This window comes from Grammomys surdaster, unplaced genomic scaffold (genome assembly GCF_004785775.1).
Source record: "Grammomys surdaster isolate TR1022 unplaced genomic scaffold, NIH_TR_1.0 125621, whole genome shotgun sequence".
Taxonomy (NCBI): Eukaryota; Metazoa; Chordata; class Mammalia; order Rodentia; family Muridae; genus Grammomys; species Grammomys surdaster.
Genome location: NW_021620462.1, coordinates 1,374,615 through 1,396,018, shown reverse-complemented (window position 1 = coordinate 1,396,018; position 21,404 = coordinate 1,374,615). Strand labels below are relative to the sequence as shown.

At 50.0% G+C, this 21,404-nt stretch overlaps 2 protein-coding genes across 2 annotated transcripts; one reads left to right on the top strand and one right to left on the bottom strand.

Annotated features, from left to right (window-relative positions):
- Positions 1 to 101: 101 nt before the first annotated feature.
- Positions 102 to 8,931, bottom strand: Aipl1 (aryl hydrocarbon receptor interacting protein like 1). The gene is made up of 6 exons (XM_028787299.1): positions 8,785 to 8,931; positions 8,038 to 8,217; positions 2,813 to 3,001; positions 1,833 to 2,009; positions 1,618 to 1,759; positions 102 to 830 (listed from the first exon to the last, which is right to left on the bottom strand). Exons 1-6 carry the CDS (start codon positions 8,878 to 8,880, stop codon positions 628 to 630), a joined length of 987 nt encoding a protein of 328 aa, XP_028643132.1. The 5' UTR covers positions 8,881 to 8,931; the 3' UTR covers positions 102 to 627.
- Positions 8,932 to 13,808: 4,877 nt separating this feature from the next.
- Pimreg (PICALM interacting mitotic regulator) lies at positions 13,809 to 17,700 on the top strand. The gene is made up of 5 exons (XM_028787305.1): positions 13,809 to 13,890; positions 14,366 to 14,683; positions 16,311 to 16,588; positions 17,002 to 17,097; positions 17,667 to 17,700. Exons 2-5 carry the CDS (start codon positions 14,399 to 14,401, stop codon positions 17,698 to 17,700), a joined length of 693 nt encoding a protein of 230 aa, XP_028643138.1. The 5' UTR covers positions 13,809 to 13,890; positions 14,366 to 14,398.
- Positions 17,701 to 21,404: the final 3,704 nt, after the last annotated feature.

Below are 21,404 nucleotides of genomic sequence, written 5' to 3'. Positions count from 1 at the left end.
GAGAGAGAGAGAGAGAGAGAGAGAGAGAGAGAGAGAGAGAGAGAGAGGCAGACACACACAAATAAAACTAAATAAACCTTTCTTAAAAATTAATTTAAAGTAAGTTTGGTTATTACACCTGAGCTAAGGAATGGTAGCTGTCCTGTGCTCTTTGATAATTTGGGGTTTGGGGGAGGGCCTTTGATTTTCCATGGGCAGCTATGACTTTGATCTCACAAAATGCATTTATGTATGTGTGTATCTATTTATTTATGTCGGAGATCAGCCCCGGGGCTCCAGGTTTGCTAAACAAGCACTCTACCACTGAGCTATATCCCCAGCTATCAGACATTAGTCTGAATGTGATTTAATACGAATATGTGCTAAAAAGTGCCATCAAAGTCCTAGTTAATTGAATCGGGGATGGCCAATCTATGCTTGCTGCACGGGTGGCTCACAGGGTGTGGGAACGCAGAGAAGTCACTGCCAGCCTCCTGGTAGCCAGACACCTCCCCTGGAGCACCCTGCAGCAAGGGGAGAAGTGCGGGTACAGGGCCCCAGTCCATAGTCCCATCTGTCCGCCCAGGGCTTCAACCCGCAGCTCCCACCCAATCTAACCCAGTCTAACCCAGTGGAATCCAGCCCAGCCTAGCCCAGCATGCTCCGGCAGCGCTGCCGCTCCTCCTCCTGCTTGTCAGCCAGGCGGCTCTCCAGCAGCCGCAATTCCCTGAGCACCGCCTTGCGCATGGATGGCTCCAACTCCAGCACTTTCTCCAGGTCTGCCTTGGCCTCCTCAGCGTTCCACACCTCCGCATGAGCACGTGCGCGCATATAGTAGGCCTTCACGATCCCTGAGGGAAGAAGCGCGCTGCACTCACCCAGCCAGTCCCAGAAAGCCCAGGCACTAGGCTACTGAGCCTTGGTTTCTTCCCCAATCCTGTAGCCAATTTCACTTTCAGAGCTCTACATTGTTCCCACTGAGGACCCAAGCTTTGTCACCATCAGACCCTGTCCTCATACCTGGCCAATCTGGGTGACTGTGAGGCTCAGTGCAACAAGGGTGGAGGTGCCTGCAGCAAGTGTGTGCTGTTAATCGAACTTAGCATTAATCAAGGGCCTTCTCAAATACTGCCAGAGACCTGCTTTCAGTGTGACTTCATATTTTTCTCTAGATTGCTGGCCTCCTTTCAAAACCTGGCTGCTACTCCCAAATTCATGGAATACACAGCCATATGCACATTTGAAAAACACAAAATACATACGATTTTAAAGCCACCTCCCTAAAGCCTGGTATAACGACACACACCTGTAAAGCCCAGAGCTCTGGTGGCTGAGGCAAGAGGATCACAAGTTCCAAGTGAGCCTGGACTAGATGGCTGGCCTCAGTCTAAAACAAACACCTCTCTCCATAAAATATCACCCACCCAGAAGCACATACCATGCAGTTGCAGGCTTGTGAAAATGCACTGGAAGAAGGCAAGTTTCCATGCCTCACAGGGTAGGAAAGGTCTACTGAGGCCTTCCAAGGTGGCTGAGACCTGGTTGCCCCACCTACCCAACCCCCACTCGGCTTCCTCACCCTCACTCCTACTCTCCCTCACCCCTACCCCCAACCCCTCACCCCTGCCAGAGCTGCACCTGGGTGGTGTCGTAGAATGTCGCTGGTATGCTCCAGCACCTCATAGTACTCCTCTTTCTTCAGCAGGCACTGGCAGTAGTTGAGGATTAGGGTGTTGATCATCTTCTCCAGTTTCAGCCACTCAACCTCCCAAGGCTTCTCCTGTGGGGCAGAAGCTCAGCCACCCGCTGCTTAAGGCTCATCCCAGCCCACCCAGCCAGAGGTAGCCTCACACCTTGGTCTGAAGGTTCCTCAGACACACAATGGCCTCCTGGTATTTGGTGGCAGCCTGCTCATAGCGGCCCAGCTTGTAGAGCCTGTTACCTTCTCCATGAAGAAGAGGCACAGCCTGCATCCTCTCCTCATTATTCAGGTTCCATGTCTCCCTCTGGTACTCGTTTGGGGCCTCCACCTAGACCAGGAGCTACAGGTTAGCTGGGCAAAGACCAGACAAGATGGCTGCCAATGTCCTTCTGAAGGGATTTGCTATGTCCCACAGTGAGGCACCACACTAGAGTAGGACTTGCTGGTTAAGACCATAGCCAGCAAAAGGACAGAGCAAAGAAGCAACAAGGCCCAGTCCTGCCCTAAGCAAATCAGTGACTTTGGGCAAATTATGAAAACGCTCCTTTTTTTTAAAGAAAGTTTGCTTTCAATAGTTGGAAAATTGTCATGAGTACTCACTGTGTTAGCACAAGACACTTTTATTGCCATCTGGTGGGAATTTATCATCATAATAACACAAACATGTAGTATCTACAGACAGTGTCTTGGAAGGGATGTTCTGGCTCAGTGTACAGACACAACTGTTCTTTTCTACTTCCCCATACAGTCCTTGTGTTGAGCCTCAACTTTGCTCATAAGCTGAGTCCTGGCCTGGCCTTGACCTTGAGGCTGGTTCTTCCAGATCCTTGCAGGATCTCATATTGTGCCAGACCCAAGTCCAAAGCCACAAATCACAGGGACCAAGGCTGCAACTCTAAATCTTGCAGAAATGGAAGCAGATGACCAATTGAATAAAAATGCTTCAAAAATGAAATGAAATCTGTTTTCAAACATTGGTTCTGAATGAGCTTTTGCCTGGTGGGGATGGGGGAGGAGCTGTTTTTGCAACTTTCAGTTCTGCTGGGGTCCCTGGCTAGCCTCTTGTTTTCTATAGAAACATGTGGAGTGGGCATAGGGGTCTGAAGCATCCCTCTGACACCTGCCTCCTACCTGCAGCAGCTCAATCAGGAAGACAAGAGGCTGTGGTTCTTTCTGCAGCTCATCCAGGTCCTCGTAGCCCAGCGTGTGGTATGCAAACATGTTGGCCAGCCCGCACGTGTGCACATGCCAGCTTGTGGGGTCCTTTCCCTCAGCCACCTGCCGCAGACTGCGGGACAACATAGGGTAGACCCCTGTGTGCTGTAGAGATATGGAGGGTGTACCTCAGCTGTCAGAGCCTACCAGGCCACACCCAGCCCATGCCACATCCCTCACAACAGAGTGCTGATGTCCCAGGACACCCCCCCCAAAATAACCATATTTCTCGGTGTACCACCAACTGCCTTATATCTGTCAGCACCTCTTGTCCTCATGACCATCCATCAAAGGAGCCACTGTGATTATCCTTGTGCTGCAGATGTAGAACAAGAGCCTGGAGGGGTTAAGCAACTTTCTCAAGATCATACAGCTAGGTGTGACACAGACAAGAGTCAAACCTGCCTCCCCAAGCTGTGCTTTTAGTCACACATTGCCTGCTTATAGCCTTGTGGTCAATATAACACATTTCTTCCCCCAAGGAACCCTTGAGCCTCACAAGCCCAAGGCTCCCAACATGCAGCAGTGGAGGGAGCAGGGCCCTAGAACTGAGAGAGCCATCAAATGTGACAGTGCAGGTGCATGTCTGGTCTGATCCAGCTGCATCCAGTGCAGAGTTGGCCCTTGGGGTTCAGCAAGGCCTGCTCCATGCCAAGCCTCAACTTTCCAGTTGAGCCTCAGAGCCCATGTCCACAGAGGTGAAGTTGTCCTGCTCAGGCCCCTACAAAGAGTTTCTAGTCCCTTGCTGCTGGTAGGACAGACAGAAGCTGAGGGTTGAAGGTCACCTTCCCCGACCCCGACTGGCTTGGATTAGCCCAGATGCCTTCTGAGAGGCAAGGCCAGATGGCAGGTGCCTGAGGATTAAGGCTAGGATAAGGGAGGGGGCACCGGGCTCCCATCAGCTTGCTTCCAGAAGGAACCAACCCACTGGTGCTATTTGAGCAGGACCTCAGACAAAGGCTGAATTCTGCTAGACCCCTGCCAACCTGGGAGGCCCAGTGCTCCATCCCATGCCCAGGGTTATAGAATGACATCGGGAACAGGAGATAGAATCCAGGAGACAAGAACAAGTTGAGGACAAGGCAGGTCTTTAGTCTCCTAGCAGCAACTTTGAGAAAGAGAGGGATCCTGGATCTCTCCTTCCAAGTTACAGGCAATAGGCACAGCCACTGTCACTCATGGGCTCTAGACATCTGAGGACTCAGCCAATCAGGGGGCTCAGAACTATGGTTTCCTCTTTGCTCTGAGGCCAGAGCCTGGTACAGGCCAAGGCCTTGTCTACACTGGAAGATGCCACCTGCAGTGTCTCAGACCAGCCGATTCCCAGCTTGATTCCACCTGTGCATCTGAATCACTTGTCCACACAAGTGTGTTGAGTTTGAAGGTCTGCTTTTTAAGTTGGTTGCCAGTGTTTAAACAGAGAGTACTAACAAGTTAGTGCAGAGCTGTATTGGAGTCCAGAGCCCAATATCCTGTCACTACCAGCCCAGGGGTAGCACCACCCACAATGGCCTAAGTCCTCCCAAAACAATTAACAATCATGAAAATGCTCGATGGGCCAATCTAGTGGTCGCATTTTCTCAATTGAGATTCCTTCCTCCATAATTACTCTGGCTTGACATAGAACTAGTCCACACACAGTGTGAACTCCTATGCATTCTTTAAGACCCAACTCTATGTCACCTACTTGAAGAAGTCCCCCCCCCAAGACTCTAAGGCAGTTAGTTAGCTTTCTGCCTTTTGTGACCCCCAAAGTGCTCTGCCCTTGCTCTCTATGCCATGCCCTGGTTGCCTCTCGCTCTAACTGGCTAAGGGTCTGTTCCTCCACAGCTCAGTTCCTCCAGGGTTGGAGACCACCTGTATCATTCCTAACACAGAATAGGCCAAGTCGGGGCCCCAGTAAGTGTTTGATAATATAAGGAAGAAGAAATCATATGGAGATACGATGGAACAGGACAATGTAGAGATCTCGTGGTGAAAACCTGGATTACGGGTGCCAGGGAGGTGGTACATCAGGGAAAGTGCCTGTCACACACATGTGAGGAGGACCTAGGTTCAGATCCCCAGAGTCTGCATAAAGCAGGTGTGGTAGTGCATAAAGTAGGTATCATAGTGCATCTATGATACTGGTGGTCCTACAGCAGGCAGATGGAAAACAGAGGCAGAAGAGTCCCTGGAAGCTCACAGGCCAGCTGGTATACTCAGTATAGTGCAACAAGAGACTCGCTCAAACAAAGTGGAAGGTGAGACAGACCATCTGAGATTGGTCATGACCTCTGACCACATATGTACAGATGCACAGGCAAAAACAAAAAGTCTTGATTGTGAATGAACATTGAATTGAGACCTGGGTAGGAGAACTTGTGGGTGGATGGGTGGATGGATGGATGGATGGATGGAGGTGTTGGAGGTTTAATGATGAAAGACTGGATTTTGACTGAACACTTGTTGAATAGAAGGATAAATAAAATAGTGCCTGAGTAGAAGGGGGTGGGTGGGTGGTTTTATAGATAAAGTATGAATGTGTAAGTGGAAAAGTGGTTCATACACACATTCATGAAGGCCAAGAGAATTGAGAAAACCAACAGTCACTATGTCTAAAAGTTGCCCACTATGAGATGTACATCACATGACTGCTGAAGTGGCCAGAAGACCACAGAGTCACAGGACAGCTCCTGGAGGGAGCAGCAGCTTGGGACTTTGCAAACAGCAAATCAATCAACTAATCTAGATCTTATTGACAGCCTTCTGTTCATGTAGCCTACCACATTATCAAATATGCACCCCAAGGAGCCTGTTTGGTGGGGACTCTTGCTGGTGACAAGGCCTTATAGAACAGAATGCCTGAAGTAGGTACACAGGGGTCTCAGAGTGCATCTGAGAGCAAAGGCAAGAGAGATGGTTCTAAACTAACATATCACAGAATAAGCCAACTGGATGAAGTCCTGAATTGACAGACACACATTATTTTAAGTTAAAGGACATTGAGCTAAAAATTATAACACTGAGACTGCTGCAAAGAAAAGATAGTGGGCTCCTGTGTACTGAGGAACATCCAGGAGTAATGTGTTACACAGCATCCCTATTGGTTGGCACTGTAGTCTGGCCTTATTGAAAGATGTGTATATCCAACAGGAAGGCTAAGGAGTCCACTTGGATCCTGCCCCTCAACATATCTGAACCAGAGCAGGTTAATTCCTCTCTCAGAATCTTACCCACAGGAAGGCTCTACAGTAAAATGGAGGCGTGAATCTTCAACATTCTTCTTCTAGCTCAAAATAATAACTTCTACTTTTTAATCATCTTATAAATACTGTGACTTCTGCTCATTTATATCATAGTCAGTGGTTCCCAAAATATCCCTGGATATGTCTTTGTTCATTTACAGATAAGGAGAAAAGGTGGCAAGACGAGAAAGGCCCTCCAGGTCACCCCACACTAATAGAGCACATCTCAAATGCAGTCTATCTCTCTACAAACTGCTCTCTCAAAAAGGTCATTAGCTCCCCATGAAATAAAGAGTATCTATCTACCATCCGCTGTGAAAATCCAGGGGGAGCTTAGTGATAGACAGCTCAGCTTGTCAACACCTGAACTCACCCATCAATCTCAATCTTGTGTGAGATAGGCAGGCACAGTGGGGCCCTCTGTGAGAAGTGTAGTGTACAGAGCTATCTGTGACTTTAAACAGAGGTTGGGGGTGGGACTCCATTGGTCGAGGGCTTGCCCAGCATGTACAAATCCCTGGGTTTGATCTCTAATACTACATAAACCAAAGGTGGTAGTGCATACCTGGAACCCTTGAAACTGGGCAGGAGGATCAGAACTTCAAGGTCATTCTCAGCTACACTAGGAGTCCGAGGCCAGCCTAGGTTACATGAAACTTGGCACAATAATAAGGGGTGGGGGGCTAAGAAGGAGAAAGGAAAGAAAGAACTAGAATCGTTTCAAGCCTTTAAGACTAAAAGCCCATTTTTCAAAAATACAGGAAATAAAGGAATATGTTAGACAATTACATTCAGAAGCAACCAGCTGAATCCAAATGCGCATCTCTCCAGGACTCAGTTCCTGACGTGACCCAGAAGAGGCAGGAGACCCCAGGGAGAAAGGAGACACAGAGCCATGCTGCCAAAGCCTAACCCATTGACCTTATCTGGATCCTGCCTGAACACAGAAATGCCAGTCGTTTATAAAGAACAAACGAGGGAGCTGGAGGGATGGACCAGCAGTGAAGAACATCTGTTGTTCTCTCAGAGGACCGGAGCTCAGCTCCCTGTACCCATGCCAAGCAGCTCACAGCCATCTGCAACTCCAGCTCCAGAGGACCCAGCACCCTCTTCAGTACTCTTTGGGTACCTGCACTCATGTGAATGGATGCACATAGATACACACATGCATATGCGTACTTAAAAACAAAATCTTGTGAAATGGAGTAAATTACATGGTCAGAGAATCCTAACTGTGACAGGAATTAGGGAGCATGAAGGGATTGTCTGGGTTTTCTAAAGATGTAAGAATGATACTGTGGTGGGGTGTGTGGTGGTGGTGGGGTTAATGTCCTGTCGTTTTAGAGTATCAAATTCTAGTGCTCCTATATGAGTTGGCACGATGTCTGAAATTTGCCCACACCATGTGGGACAAGGAAGAAAGTTCCCTGGACAGAAGAGAATACAAGACAGGGTTGTGGGCTGATAGGCAGCAGGAACTCAACCACTTGTTTCTTGACTTTTGCATGTTTGAAAGTTTCTCTAATAAACACTTAACCCTCCAAATCACGAAGCAAGAAGTTGTAAAGATGTTTTATGAGTGACATAAATATGAACTAAGTCACAGAGTTGGTAGGAATGGGGGAGAGGAAAAATGCCCAGTGGCATTTGTCTCCAGGATCTACGACACTGAGCAAGAAAAGAAAGAGGGCCTTCTCCACGTGCTCCCACAGGCCCTGAGCCAACCACATACTCTGTATCACATTAAGACCTGCTTTGTCTGAAGGACTGGGTGCCATGTTTGTAATGGCAGAGAATGGGTATTGAGGCTTCTTCACCTGAAGCATCTTGCTTTACCCTAACTTTCCTGAACCCTAACAGCTCTGGGAAGAGTGTGAGGGAACAGAACTTGGAAAGAGCCAGGAGACTACTCACGATGGTGTCACACCAGAACTCAGCCACTTCACCGAGCCGCATGGAAGTCAGCAGCGTCTCCCACACCTCCAGCTTGAACATGTTGCCGATGATGATGTTCATGGGCTGGCCCACCTGCTTGCTGTCATCGATCACCGTGCGTTCGTCATCACACTTCATTGTTCGGAAATGAAAGGCCACCTAGTCCCCAGAACAGAGGGCCCAGGTGTAGACATACCTCTGCAGTTCCAGCAGCTGTCACCCAACCACCACAGACCACCAAGGCTGTCCTTGGGGTCAGCTCACCCACATCTCATAAAAGAAGACGTCTCAGCTCCTCCTCCAATACCTACATATCCCCACAAGAAGCACATTCCTTTCCAGCAAACCCTATACCCATTTCTCACAGCCAACTTCGAGGAATTCCTTCTCCAATAAGTTCAAATGTCCAGGGATGTGTTTCTCCACCCTGAGAGACCCATCAAACACAAGAGGACAAACTCCATAACTCCTGAGGATCCTTCCTACTCATTTGATATTTGGAATTCTGGAAAATTTCCTCAACCCCTCCTCTTAGCCCACACTAAAGTTACCCTGAAAACTACCAAAAAGACCTGTTTATAAACTCCGAAGCAAGGGAGCCTGGGTGCTGGATGGGCATTTCCAGCAAAGGCCTGCCTGGCTGGTTTAGGGCTACCTGTAATGCTCTGTGCACAACTGAAACAGAGGAAGGGACCATGGGGGTTCTATCTGAGGGTAGATACTCACTCTGGAGCCAGTTATGAAGTTGGGGAGCTCTCCCGTTCCCCCGTGCAAAATGGTCTTCTTGACACCCTCCACATTGAGGAGTAGAGAGACGTCCATGCTGCACGTAGAGGGAAGGTTTGCTCAGGCCTAGATAACCCTACCAAAGCAGGGAACAGTCTGCTGATACCCAGGAAGACGCTTGTGCAAACCTAGATAATCCCGCCAGAGGGGAGGACATCAGCTGACACCCAGAGGATTTCTGAACAGGGAGGGAAGAAGGAAGATGGAAGGAAGGTAGCCTAGCCACTACAGACTCCAGGGTCCACATTCCTCAGGATCTCTCAGTAGATGCAGATTCCCTGTCTGACACCCATAGTACAGGCTTTGCTTTTGTGCCACCTCAATGAAAAAGATCCACGGATGTTTCTGTGGAGAGGGAGAGGAGAAAGCAGGCAGCAGTAGAGGACTGGGGCCAGTAGAGGGGAAAAGGAGGGAGGCTCAAAGCCACCATTGCCAGTCTTGTGTCTGTAGTTCCGACCTTGTCTCGGTGTCTGTCTCTTAGCATCTCCATTTTCCCCTGCTCCTCTTCTCCTGGGGTCTGGGAGAAGGTTTCTAGCTTTGGTGTAACTAAGAAAGTTAACCCAGTTCTGGGGGAAATTGAGGAGTTCCTAGAGTCAAGCTTCTGCCTCCACTCTAAGGTCTGGCTGAGGGGGTGGGGCTCTCCCCAGTCCTTTAGAGGGCCTTTGTCCTGGGTCCTGAAAAGCAGGCAGAGCTTACGTGGTGCCGGAGGAATCTCCCTGGGGGACTAGAAGAGAAAGGGTAATATGTCGGCTTGGTGTTTGGCGCCACCTTGTGGCCAGCTCAAACTCTCATGCTTCTTTCCCAGAGCCTTAAGGTAGATGAAAGGATCACCACCAGTCCCTTCTGGGCATTGACATGTGACCAAGAGAGATTACAGTAACCTTGCCACAGGGAGACATTATAACTGGCTAGAAATCAACCAGAGCTTCCTACATCAACGCTAATGGCTTCATGGCCTTGGGCATCTCCAGCCACCCTCCCTCTGGTCCCTTCTCCAGGAAGGCCAGAAACCTGGGGATATTCAGCACCCTCAAAAGTGTTGATTTCCATAAGAAGTCCTTGCCTTAAAGGATCACAAACCTAGGCCAACCTGTCAGAAACAGGATGCAACTTGGCTTTCTAAAAAGCCCCCCACCCACCCAGTGCCAGCTGAGGTCCACTCAGACCTGTCTCCATTCCAGTCTTAGAGAGGTGTAGACACTTTTTTCCTCTTCCATTTCTCTCTGGTCACACAGCAGCTTTAAAGAGACTGCCTTGGCCACATACACCAGGGTCAGGCACTGACTCTGAGCTCCCTGCTGTCTTTTACCCCTGACCTGATGAGACCACTGTCTTGTGAGTCACTTTATAATGACCCTTTATAATGCGGTTTCTCTTTGGGACATTTCTCTCTCCTGATCAGATGCACAATGGCAGAAAAGGATCGTCACGCCCCATCTCGATGCTTCACATTTGGCTATTGTTTCCATATCTTACTTTGCAGAGAGTCAAATGGCACACAGCAAAGGGATTCCAGCAGCCAGGCTTCACTGCTAAGGGGGACTGGTCCATTGCCTGTTTAGACCATAGCCTCAAATCTTTCCAAGGCCTCATTGAAATACATTTCCAGTCACCTGTTTTCTTCAAATCCAGATGAGTTCCCACTCTCTTCAGGTCCATTCTAAACTCCTTCTCTAACCTTCAAGTCTCTGGTCCTGGTCTCCACCCTAGGCATGCTCTCTGCTTCTCTCAGCCTTATTCCAGTCAGTCCAGGAACGTGGCAGTGTTCCTGACATCACCCTCCACCCAGTGCCTCAGGTAAAATGCCACATATTTGAGAAACCCTACCTCCAACCCAGCTAAGGTCCCGATATCCCATGTACATCCCATAATCCCTGGCTCTTTGTGTCCATAGCATTCCGCATGTAGTAACTGCTGGATATCTTTGTTTTTTTTTCTATGAGATTTGATCATTCTGGGGGTGGGCAGAACTAGTGAAAGCTTTGAGGCTGAAGCAGAAGCCAGGGGAGGGGGGCTGCCGGAACACCCTCTTCTAACCCCCCCCCATCCTCCACAGAGAAAAAGGGAGAGCTGAGCCTCACTAGGGCATCTTGCTTTACTGTCCTCCAGCTGAGGAGACCCTGCTCCTGGCCCTCATCAAAGAGCTACACCTGTGTGGAGCCCCCTCCAGCCCCTCTCTATGCAAGGCTGAAGGGAGCAGCTTCCCATTCAGAAGAAAATAGTTCTTCTGCCTTCTTTTGTTGCCATGGAGACTTCCCTTCATTAACCTGGTCTGCCAGTTACGTCTCCAAGTGGCAAAAGGGTAAAGAGCTGCAAGCATTCCGAATTCTCTCTACACACATGCATGCATGCACACACTCTTCTAGGTGCTTAGCAAGGATGTGTGACCCAGAGAGAGGAGCGCAGGCAGGGCTCAGAGTCAGAGACCCAGGACCTCGCCTGTCTGAATCTCCAGTGTCGTCATCAGTAATGAGGTTAAAAATAGATCCGACGTCCTAGAGCTACAGAGAGTGGAGGAGGAAGAATGTCGATGCTCTTAGCCGTGTCTGACACGTGGCAAGGGCTCAGAAATTATAAGCTCTTATTATGAATGCCTTGACATGCCAGGCGCTGCGGCAGATGCTGAGGAGTTGAGTGTGGGGAAGCGCTGTTTGAGAGATTCATTTCCTAACGTTTTTGTCTTCATTGAGTCTTGCCCACACTTTGAATTCCGTCCTCATAGAAACCACTCTCTCTTCCTCCCTCTGATTCATCTCCTGATTATGATCGCAAACACAAGCGGCCTAACGCAAGCAGGTTGAGAAGCAAGCATTTGTGATTCCTGGTAAACAGTTCCATGGAGGAGAGAGGGGCGGGGGGCGGGGGCGGGGGCGGGGGGGAGACGACAAAGTCATCAAGCAAATGAGAGCAAACCGAATAGGCTTGCAAACCTCAACCTAGACTCACTGTCACCCAGGAGGACAGCAATAAAGCGTCTCCAAGCACATCACATAGCCATAGCCGTTCCAGAAGATTTTGTGTGTTTGTGTGTGTGTGTGTGTGTGTGTGTGTGTGTGTGTTTCCAGAGAGTGGCCTTAAACTTGATATGCCCTGTGCAAAAACAAAAAATAAACACACAATCACAAAGACAAATGCCTACAAACATACACTCTGCCTGGCCACGTTCATTGCCTGGGTCTCACGTTTAGATAACACACAGTTCTCTGACTGATTATTGGAGATTTGATCTGGAAATACTCATCTCTCCACACATGCTGAGCTTGAGAATCATGGGTGTAAGAAAGAAGAAAGCACGGAGTTTAATAAATCACAAGTTCCCACTGGTGAGATTAGGGAGATTTGGGGGGAGCAGGGAACCAGAGTGTCTTCCCCTTGGGTCTTTTGGCTTTAAGTAACCAACAGGAGGTGACAGGACCCAGAAGAGCTTCAGGAGTCAAGGGAGAGATCCCGGCTGGGAAAGTGTGAGGTCTGAGGAGCGACAGTGAGTGGGGTTGACCCTGGTCACGTCGAGCCTGCTCCTGCATACATGGCATTTGGTTCTTTCACCCTGCTGCCTTCACCCTTCTCCCTGTTAGTGAGTGAAATGTACGGCCAGTCTCTCTACACCTCAGTTACCTCATAGAACTGTAGAGCACTGGGGGGATAAAACGGGTTCACGGATACACAGGGAATGTTTGAAAGTGCTATATACAAATCAACCATTATTGTGGGGGGTTAGGGGTTGGGAGGTGAACACTAATGTTTAAGGAGAGGGTCAGACAATCAGAAGAGGCCTGAAGAGTCTAGGAGTCTCACTCCAGGCTTAGGCAAGGAAACAGAAAGAAGAGTAATGCTTCTTTGAGAACCGGGTAAGAAGGCTCCATTGTGGTGGCACACTGGGCCCCTTGATTTCAATAATGGGGAGGCTGAGTCAAGAATGTGGCCAGTTAGAGCCCATTCCCAGCTACAGGGAGACCCTGGTTTTAAAAGAGGTGGGCAGGAGAGATAGCTCATCCCCTAAAAGCCTGCTGCTCGTGCAGAGGGACTTGTTTGGTTTTGAGCACCCACAAGTGGTGCCTCACAACCTCTTCGAACTCCAGCTCCAGAGGATCTGACTTCCTCTTCTGCGTGGTCCCCACCCCACCCCGCAGGCACTTACATTCACAGAGACACATAGTTAAAAATAAAAATATTCTTTATAAGTCAAAACCATAAAAATAAAAGCATAAGAGAAAGTGATCCAGGCTGGGGTGGTGTTGGTGCTGGTGCTGGTGCTGGTGGTGCTGGTGATGGTGGTGGTTTGTCGTCGTCTTTGTTTTCTGTTTTGTAATTTTAGCTTGCTGGGAGACTAAGGAAAAGACAGATTGAAAGATGCCTGGAACAAGACCAGGAAAAGGACCTGACCTAATGGGCGGAGAGATTGATCTACAGTCTGTCTTCTTGGGTGTGCTTTCTTGGGCGCTAGCCGGGTGGTTTGTTTGAGGAACAGACAGGGGCAGGGCCATCTCACAGGAAGGAAGAGGATTAGGCGGGGAATTTGAAACAAAACTTCCCAGGGAACGCAAAGCTCGGCAGTCCCAGCCTATCGCTCTGACAAAACTACTAGACGTGAGAGAGAAGTTAGGCGGGGTGAATGGCTGAAAGGGGTGCCCTGGGTGGCGGTGACCTGAGCCCCCGCAGCATCCTGCACAGTAGCACCCTGACCAGCTGGCTTGAGGGAGAGAGCCTGGGAGTACAATGGACGAGACGCGGCCGCCCGGGACCAAGCAGCTGGGATGTAGGGAGGGGGGCTGGGCTGTGACTGTAATCAGTTTGCGAACTGGACCCTGGCGGCGAGCCAGGCGGGGGTCTCCGACCGATGTATGGGCGTGGCCAGGCCAATCCCGAGGCAAGATTTACAGTCACGAGAGAAAAAGACCAATCGAAATCCAGGGGCGGCGGCGGATGGCTGATAGGGCCAATGGGCTGCAAGCACCGGAATGGGGCGGGACCGCGCGGAGTTTCAAATCAGTGGCGGTGGGCTAGGAGGAGGGTGTCGATCTTCGTATCCGGGTATCAAGCAGGGAGGTGAGCACGCGGGGACACCGAGGGGCTTGGGGAGGGGGGGTCTCACGGGAAGCTGGGAATGGGAAACGGGTCAGGGGCTCTGTATAGGACCTGCAACACAAAGGGAATGTCCAAAGAGTTGCAAACCCCCATTGGATCCGAGGCCTCGGCTGTATAGCCAAGTCTGCTCTGGAGAGGAAAATTTGTGAAAACCGCTTGTTGATGGTGCCCTGCATGAGTGCGGAGGCTCCGTGACCTGTGTGCCACTCCGCTTAGCCTATGGGGAATAGGCGGGGATGGAAAGACGGACGAATTGCTGCCTTGCAACCAAGGCAGCAGCTGACCATGACTCCATCCATGGTCATCTTTCTGGCATCCACAATTGCCCAACACGCCTACCCCAGAGGTTCCACTTAATCTCTTCCCAGTTCCCAGGGTCCCTGGAGCCTTGGAATGGGGCCAGGGAGTTACTTTGGTGACCTTTTGACCTCCCCAGGATCTAGCGGGCAGAGGAAACTGGACCAAGCACATGGCGTCTCAGTGGCAGGGCATGAGGACCTCCGTGCGCAGACGATCACTCCTAAAAGAAGAACAGCTAGAGAAGGAGGTGACTGGATCTGCTGGAGGTCATCTGGAGACCGGTCCCTTGGGCTCCCTATGCAGACAGTTCCAAAGGAGGCTGCCACTGAGAGCGGTCAGCCTGAACCTCGGTAATGGCCCCTCCTGGAAACGCCTGGAAAGTCCAGAGCCAGAGCAGCAAGGCCTTCAGGCTGCAGCTCGCTCAGCCAAAAGCGCCTTGGGTGTCATGTCCCAGGTAAAAATGACACTACTACCTGTCTATTTACAGAAGCGTCCTTGGTGTTGACTGTTCCTATCCTCAGGGAGTCCCCAGGAATATAGACTCCATGCCATTTTCCCAGAACCCCAGTCATTCTGGCATATAATAGTTTCCCGACAAACCAGTGAGTTGAATAAGGTCATGGAAGAAACTGATGCTACCCATGCAAGGCGACCTGCTGTGTCCTAAGATAGGAAATTGCAAAAAATGACTATCTATAAAGAGATACCAGTCTCAAGCTTAGTGGATAAAGACTTCCTAGAATAGGTGACTCTTCCAAGATCACTCAGGAAAGGGAGGTATACGGAGGCAGAGGGCCAGTGGGATGGTGTGAGCCCAGCCTAGATGCTGAAGAGAAGAGGCCCCAGTGTAAGGACTAAGCAAGCAGTCAGCACCATGAGGGAGATGATCCCGTGTGCTGACCCCCATTTAAATTCTCCCAGTCACACTAATATACCTTGGCTGTCAGCTATTTGGTAGGAAAAGGCAGAGGGGCAGGGCTCACAGAAGGGTGCACCTTCCTGAGTAGTTCAGAAGGCAAATTTGAGGGGTGGTGTTTGTGTGTGGTGTGTCCAATATATCTTCGGGCAGATCTTTTTTAAATTTTTTAATATTTATTTATGGGAGACACATTTATGCAGTGGTACTTGTCTGGTGGACAGAGGAAAATGTACAGAAGTAGGTTCTCCTTCCACCATGCGGGTTCTGGAGATAAACGAGCTGTCAGGTTTGGTGGCAAGAAGCTGCACCTGCTAAGCTATCACGTTGACCCCACGTAGGTCTTTAAACCTGGAGCTGGAGATGTGGGCAGGTGTCCCCTGGAAAGGACAGAAGCTATGGGAATGAGCAGACCGCTAAGGAAAGAAGGGGGAATGGCCCTCCTTGCCATCTTGGTGGCATTCTGATGGTGTAGGGAGAGAGCAGAGGCTTCTGACGACTCCACAGAGAGGTCTCCTTGCCAAAACACTAGCTCTGACTTGGAAGAGCCCTAAGGCTGCTTTCAACATCAATAGCTCAGAACAATGAAATGTGACGTCTTGTCTAAGATCACCCAACTCATCAAAACTTATCTTGGGCCTTGCTCCAACTTCTTCTGGGTTCTGGTTTGCCAAGGCAAAAACAATCTAGCAGAACTGTTTGATCCAGCCACATGTCAAAGATCCTAGGATTGGGACTCAGCCCTGTAGGTTATAGGGAGCCATAGAAGGGCTTAGAGCAATTAAGTGTTATGATCAGACCTGACACTGAAGTATCTGTTTAGTCTGAGATGGAGGAGGGAAGGGAAGGAATAAGACCAGGATGAGAAATGAGCTGGTATCCAGAAAACTGAGCCCCCTTCCCTCTCTGGGTTAGTCTCTGCCTGCGGGCTCAGATGTCTGAGTGATCTTTTGCTACCTGCTGAGTTCCTACACTGGATTTCTGGAAGGTCTTGCAGCAGAGTACCGTCTCACAGGGAGTCACATTGTTGCTCTTGACTTACTGTCACTGCTGCTTACTAACAGCGGACTGTTTGTGGGACAGGCCCTGGGATGGAGGGCTGGCTGGAGGCTGGTAGCCCACCTTTATCCTATCTGTGCCAACCTTTTCACATGAACCATCACAGAGGATCCAGGAGTCCTGTCAAAGTGGCACTAAGTGGCTGATGGAGACACAGGTGAAAGTGAGGCGGAAGCGAGGAGCCCAGAAAGACAAAGGGTCACCACCACCCAGTCTGAGCCAGAAGAACACTCGGCTATACAGGCCCAACCGGGATGCTAGAGTTGGGGGACATCCTCGCCTCTCTGGCCAGATGGGTCCACATGCCCATCGTCGTCAGCGGCTAAGGAGGGAGGCTGCCCTCCGGAGCCCCTGTTCCTCCAGAGAACCTCTCTGTTCTCCCAGGCAAGTAGTCTAATGAGCCCAGCGTGATTTCTCTTTCTCTCCCCTGAGTCTCCTCAGTACAGCCTGGGATGAGAGCAGCCTGATCTGCCTCATCCTTGTTCTGGGCCAGGTCTACCCCAAAGCTAGTGAGAACCTGAGGGAAAAAGTCTCTCTGAGCCTCAGTTTCCCTACCTGTCAAAGGAATAGGAGATGAGAATCACTCCCTTTTAGAAGGCCTCTAGAAGACCAAGGCACGGGTGCAAGGCCGGCAGCAGCTCTCATAGAACTGTAAAACTGCCCATTGCTCAGACTCACAGGCTGGCATGTCACACCCCAAAGTGAGGATCTAGTGTGGCTTTCCCAGTCCCCCAGGGTCACCTGGGCCCTGCTCAGGGCTCTTGCTAATCCCTGCTGTGACATCTGCTTGTGTTCAGTGAGTCTGACAGTGACCTAGAGCCTGTGGGAGCTGGAATCCAGCATCTTCAGAAGCTGTCTCAAAAGCTGGACAAAGCCATTAAGGCTGAAGAAAGGTGAGCTAGGGTCAGGGTGAAATGGCCCTGGGCCCCTTGGGCCACACTCTATTTCTAGAGAGGGTGCTGGTTCCAATACCAACCTGCCACATGACCAAGACCAGTCCCTGTCCCTCTGCATCAGCTTCCTGGGATGATGGTGAAGGATGCACTATAAATTGTCCAGGTCTTGGGTTCCCACCTTTCCCAGTCACCTTGAACCTCACATGTAGCTGGGTACCTGCTTCCTGAGAGACCTTCCCTCCCTCCAATACCTTTCATGGCTCCTCTATACAGTCTACCCATAACTTGGCAAAAGAAAAATGGTTGCTATGGAGTCCCTGGTCTGTCTGTTCAGGACTCCAATCTGGGGAAAGAGCCTTGGCTCTGAATCTGCCCTAACTTGGAAACTATTTTCCCACTTCTATAATGGCCACAAAAGTTTCTTTGGCCTTATGTCCCCCATGGCCATGTACCCACCATTCCTACAGGTTCTGGTCTTGTCTAGTCTGTGCTTTCAGGTCATAGTATGTGCCTTCAGAACATAAAGCATCCTGGGTCATTCGCCCCTCCCCCTTCTCTGTCCCTAGTAGTGACATGACCGTCTCCCTTATCCGTGAATGAAGACAGCAAGCAAGCATTCTACAGGTAATGACCTTGCTTCTTTCTCAGTCTCTTCCTCCTTCTCCTTTTTCCACATATAAGTTTGCATGCACACTTGCAGGAGCGCTAAGGAAGTGAATGGATTAAGAAAACCACTACAGGGTAGGTAATTTCTTAATCCACGAAGCAGAGAAGAGAGTATATCTGAGTCGTCACTTCCCTCAGCCAAAGCTGCTACCCTTACTGATCACATCAACACTCTGTGATTTCAAAGGACGGAAAGCCACCTCCCAGCCTCTCAATTTGGAGAGGGGAGCTATAGTATCCTACACCCCCTGCCTTGAGAATAAGGAGATGCAAATGGAACCTCTGTCTTACAGGAAGCCGGTTCTGTCCAGCCACCAGGATGTCCATGCCACCAACCCATGAACTTCCTGGAGGTGGCATTGGGTTTATCAGCATCCCAGGCCACTGCTAACAAGGACTTGACTAACATGGGATCCAGAACCCTTCTGCTTCAGCCATATCTGGGCCCACTAATAACCACTGGCCACAGCCTGAGAGTGATTTAGGAAGACCTTGAAGAGGTGATGGGAACTCTTGGACTCAGGCATACTCATCAGGCTCTCCAGCCTCACAGTTGTCCATCCATATTAGGAATGTACCAGAGGATGCTAGATAGCTCTGAGTCTTGAAACTAAGACCAAGGCCCTGTAGGAGTCATCTCACGAACCCTCCCCCTGTATTCCCAGGGCAGAGATTCTGGAGGACCTGCTTTCACCACTGCTCCTCACCCACAGAACCCCACAGGAAGAGAGGAGATCTTTGCAGACTGCAAGCCTTGGCTCATGGGGCCTACTTAGAAGCTCCATGTGGGGGCACTGTGGTGTACAGGGAGGGAACACTGTTTGAAAGCAGTTTCTTCTCTTTGTAAATTATTTAAGACATCTGCTATGTCATTCTATTAAAAAGATACCAGTGTGTCAGTTTCGCAGACCACATTGTTTTTTTTTTTAATAATAAAAGCTCACTTTTGATGCTTGACATTTTAAAAAATATATATCTACACATACCCTGACCCCACACTGAGTGACAGGTCTGGAGCTCATCCTTGTGTCCCCTATCCCCTCTGCTCCTGTCCTTCTCTCAGAGGGAACCAGAATAAAAGAAAAGCTTTTTCACCTTAGTCCAAAACAAAGCACATCTTAAAGGCAAATAAGGTTTTTATTTAAGTGACAATGTTTCAGAGTTAAAAACAGCTCACATCAAAATCAAGACTGATTGTAAAAATCTTTTAACTCTGTAATGCTGTTTTTGTCTTGTTAGAAATCGGATATTTTACATTTTCTTTTCTAACGGATTTTGTACAAGGCAGCCATGAGGACTAAAATAAGCCTTTTCTATCACAGAACCGTCCACCGCAGAGAGGACTGGAAGTTACACACAGGGACAGGCAGACGGCAGACAAGGTCAGACCGGCTGCCACCACTGAGTAAACAAAGAGAAAGGGACAGTGGGTCTGAGTCTGAGGGGGAATGTCCCGCGCTAGCCACTCTCCTGGACTCCCGCTCCTTGCGTCCCCCATCTCTTCCAGAGTGTGGAGTCAGTTTTCTTCCCAGCCTTCCTGTTAGTTTCCCAACAAGATAGAACTCAACAGGGCCTTGCTACTTGTACTAAACATTTAACTTGAGTGTATAAGAAATTCCTCCCAAGCCCAGAAGGAAAGAAAAGGGGATTTTTTTTTTTCCAGAGCACTTGGAATGGAACCCTGGGAATTCCACTGGAAAGTTGGTTGTTTAAGGCGGGGTCAACTGCAAAGCTCCTACAGTCAGGGTGGCCCTCCCAGGTGGGGCGTCACCTGAGCCGAATGTGGAGCATGCCTGCAAAGGTGGCACCTCCTCCAGACTTGGGGGCACCAGTCTGGCAGGGTCCAGTCTTCGATAGGTGCTATGTTTTATCTGCAGGTCACTTCCGGGGCACAGCTCTGGGTTGCAAAGTACCCCAAGTACAGTTTTAAAACCATTAGATACAGCCTCCCCTCCTTCAGAGGAGCACCCCAGTAATCTCAGGAATACTGGGGGTTCAGATACATATGTTGTAGCCCAGCACCCAGGCAGGAAGGCTGTTTGTCTGAATGCATGAAAATAATTTACTTTTTAAAAAAAATATCCCCTGGTGCTTGAGGGAGAAGTCAGTCTTTGGGGGAGGGGGTATGAAGCTGGAAGAACAGACTCCAGCAACCCATAACAGGACAAGGGATTAAGGAAGTTATCAAGCATCCCTCAGCCAGGTCAGGACAGCCACCACACGGGAAGAACAAACATGCCACTCAGATACGGGAACTTTGGTCAAGCAGGAACATGTTTCCAGCAGCTGGAGAGCAGGCACACCAGGAGCTAGAGGTAACTAGAAAACAGCTGGATGGAGGGTCACAGAAATACTGGAGGAGGCACCAGCACTCCTCCTGGAGAACACTAGGAATCAGTTCCTTTTGTCTCTGACTTAACAAAGCACTAGTAGGAATCACGCACAGAGTAGTTGCCAGGAAGCATGCCTCACAGGCCAGCCATAGCTCCTAGGGTGGTGGTCACAACACCTGTACACCAATGACTTCTCACAAAAAAAGGGATCATCCAAGCAAAAGAGGGGTGGGGCCTCTGGCTGGCTGGCTCTGGCCTACACAGAGCCCTGTCACAGGCTCTAGTCTCCCTGGGGGTTTCCCACTCACACATGCACTCAGCCTGGGGTTCTCAGAAAAGGAAGAGGCTATTTATCATTTGAAAGTTAGCCTCAGTGGCTCCTGCTGAGCAGAGAGAAAAATCTGTCCAAACTCAAATCACAGCATTTAAGGGAAAGGACTGGGATTAAGGTACCTACGACATCTGAGCTGGTGCCAGAAGATAGGCAAGGATGAGCTTCTAGGAGGAGTGGGGGTCGGGGGAGGCAGGTATGAACTTCTTCTAGGAGGCAGGATAGGAGGAGGAAGCAGAAGCTGGTCCCACGCCTTCTTGCCTGCTCTACAGCCCCCTGGCAGTGCTGGGTTTGGTTTGCTGAATGCAGTGCTGATGGTGCAGTGGAGAGCTGGCAGATGGGACAGGATGGGCAGAGGGAACAGGAGCTGGCAGGCTGGAGAAGACATTTGAGTGGAAAGAGCAGGGTGGGTACCAGGAGCCTGCACCCTCCCCAGCCCCAGTGAGGCACCCAGGTTGCTGGGCAACTCACAACAGGGTGTCAGTCACCCCCATCAGCAGCCACCAGGGGCTGCATGGGAGCTGCAAGAGGTAGACATTGAGCAGAAGCAACACTGGGCTGACATGTGCCTGCAGTGGACACAGGTATTTGGCCCCGGCCTCAGTGGCAGCCCAGGGGCCCCAAGATATCCAAGTGGCCATGCAACAGGTATCAGCCTGGGCCAGAGAGCAAGGGGAGGCCTGTGCCAAGGCCATGGGCTTGGCAACAAGGAGACACCTCCCCCCCACTTGCCACCACCTTAAAGGGTCTATGTCCTTATAGGAGGTTCTAGGCTCAACCCAAACTGGCCAGAAAGAGGAAGAGAATACAACACAACGGTTTGAGCCAATATTCCATGAACCTCCAGAACCCAAGATCTCAGCTCTGTGTATGCCAGAAACCTAAAGGGAACCACGAATCTGAACAGAGCTATGGGAAGGGCAGCCATGTCGCCTTTTGTTGGTGGAGGGAATCTGTTTCCCTCCATGTTACAC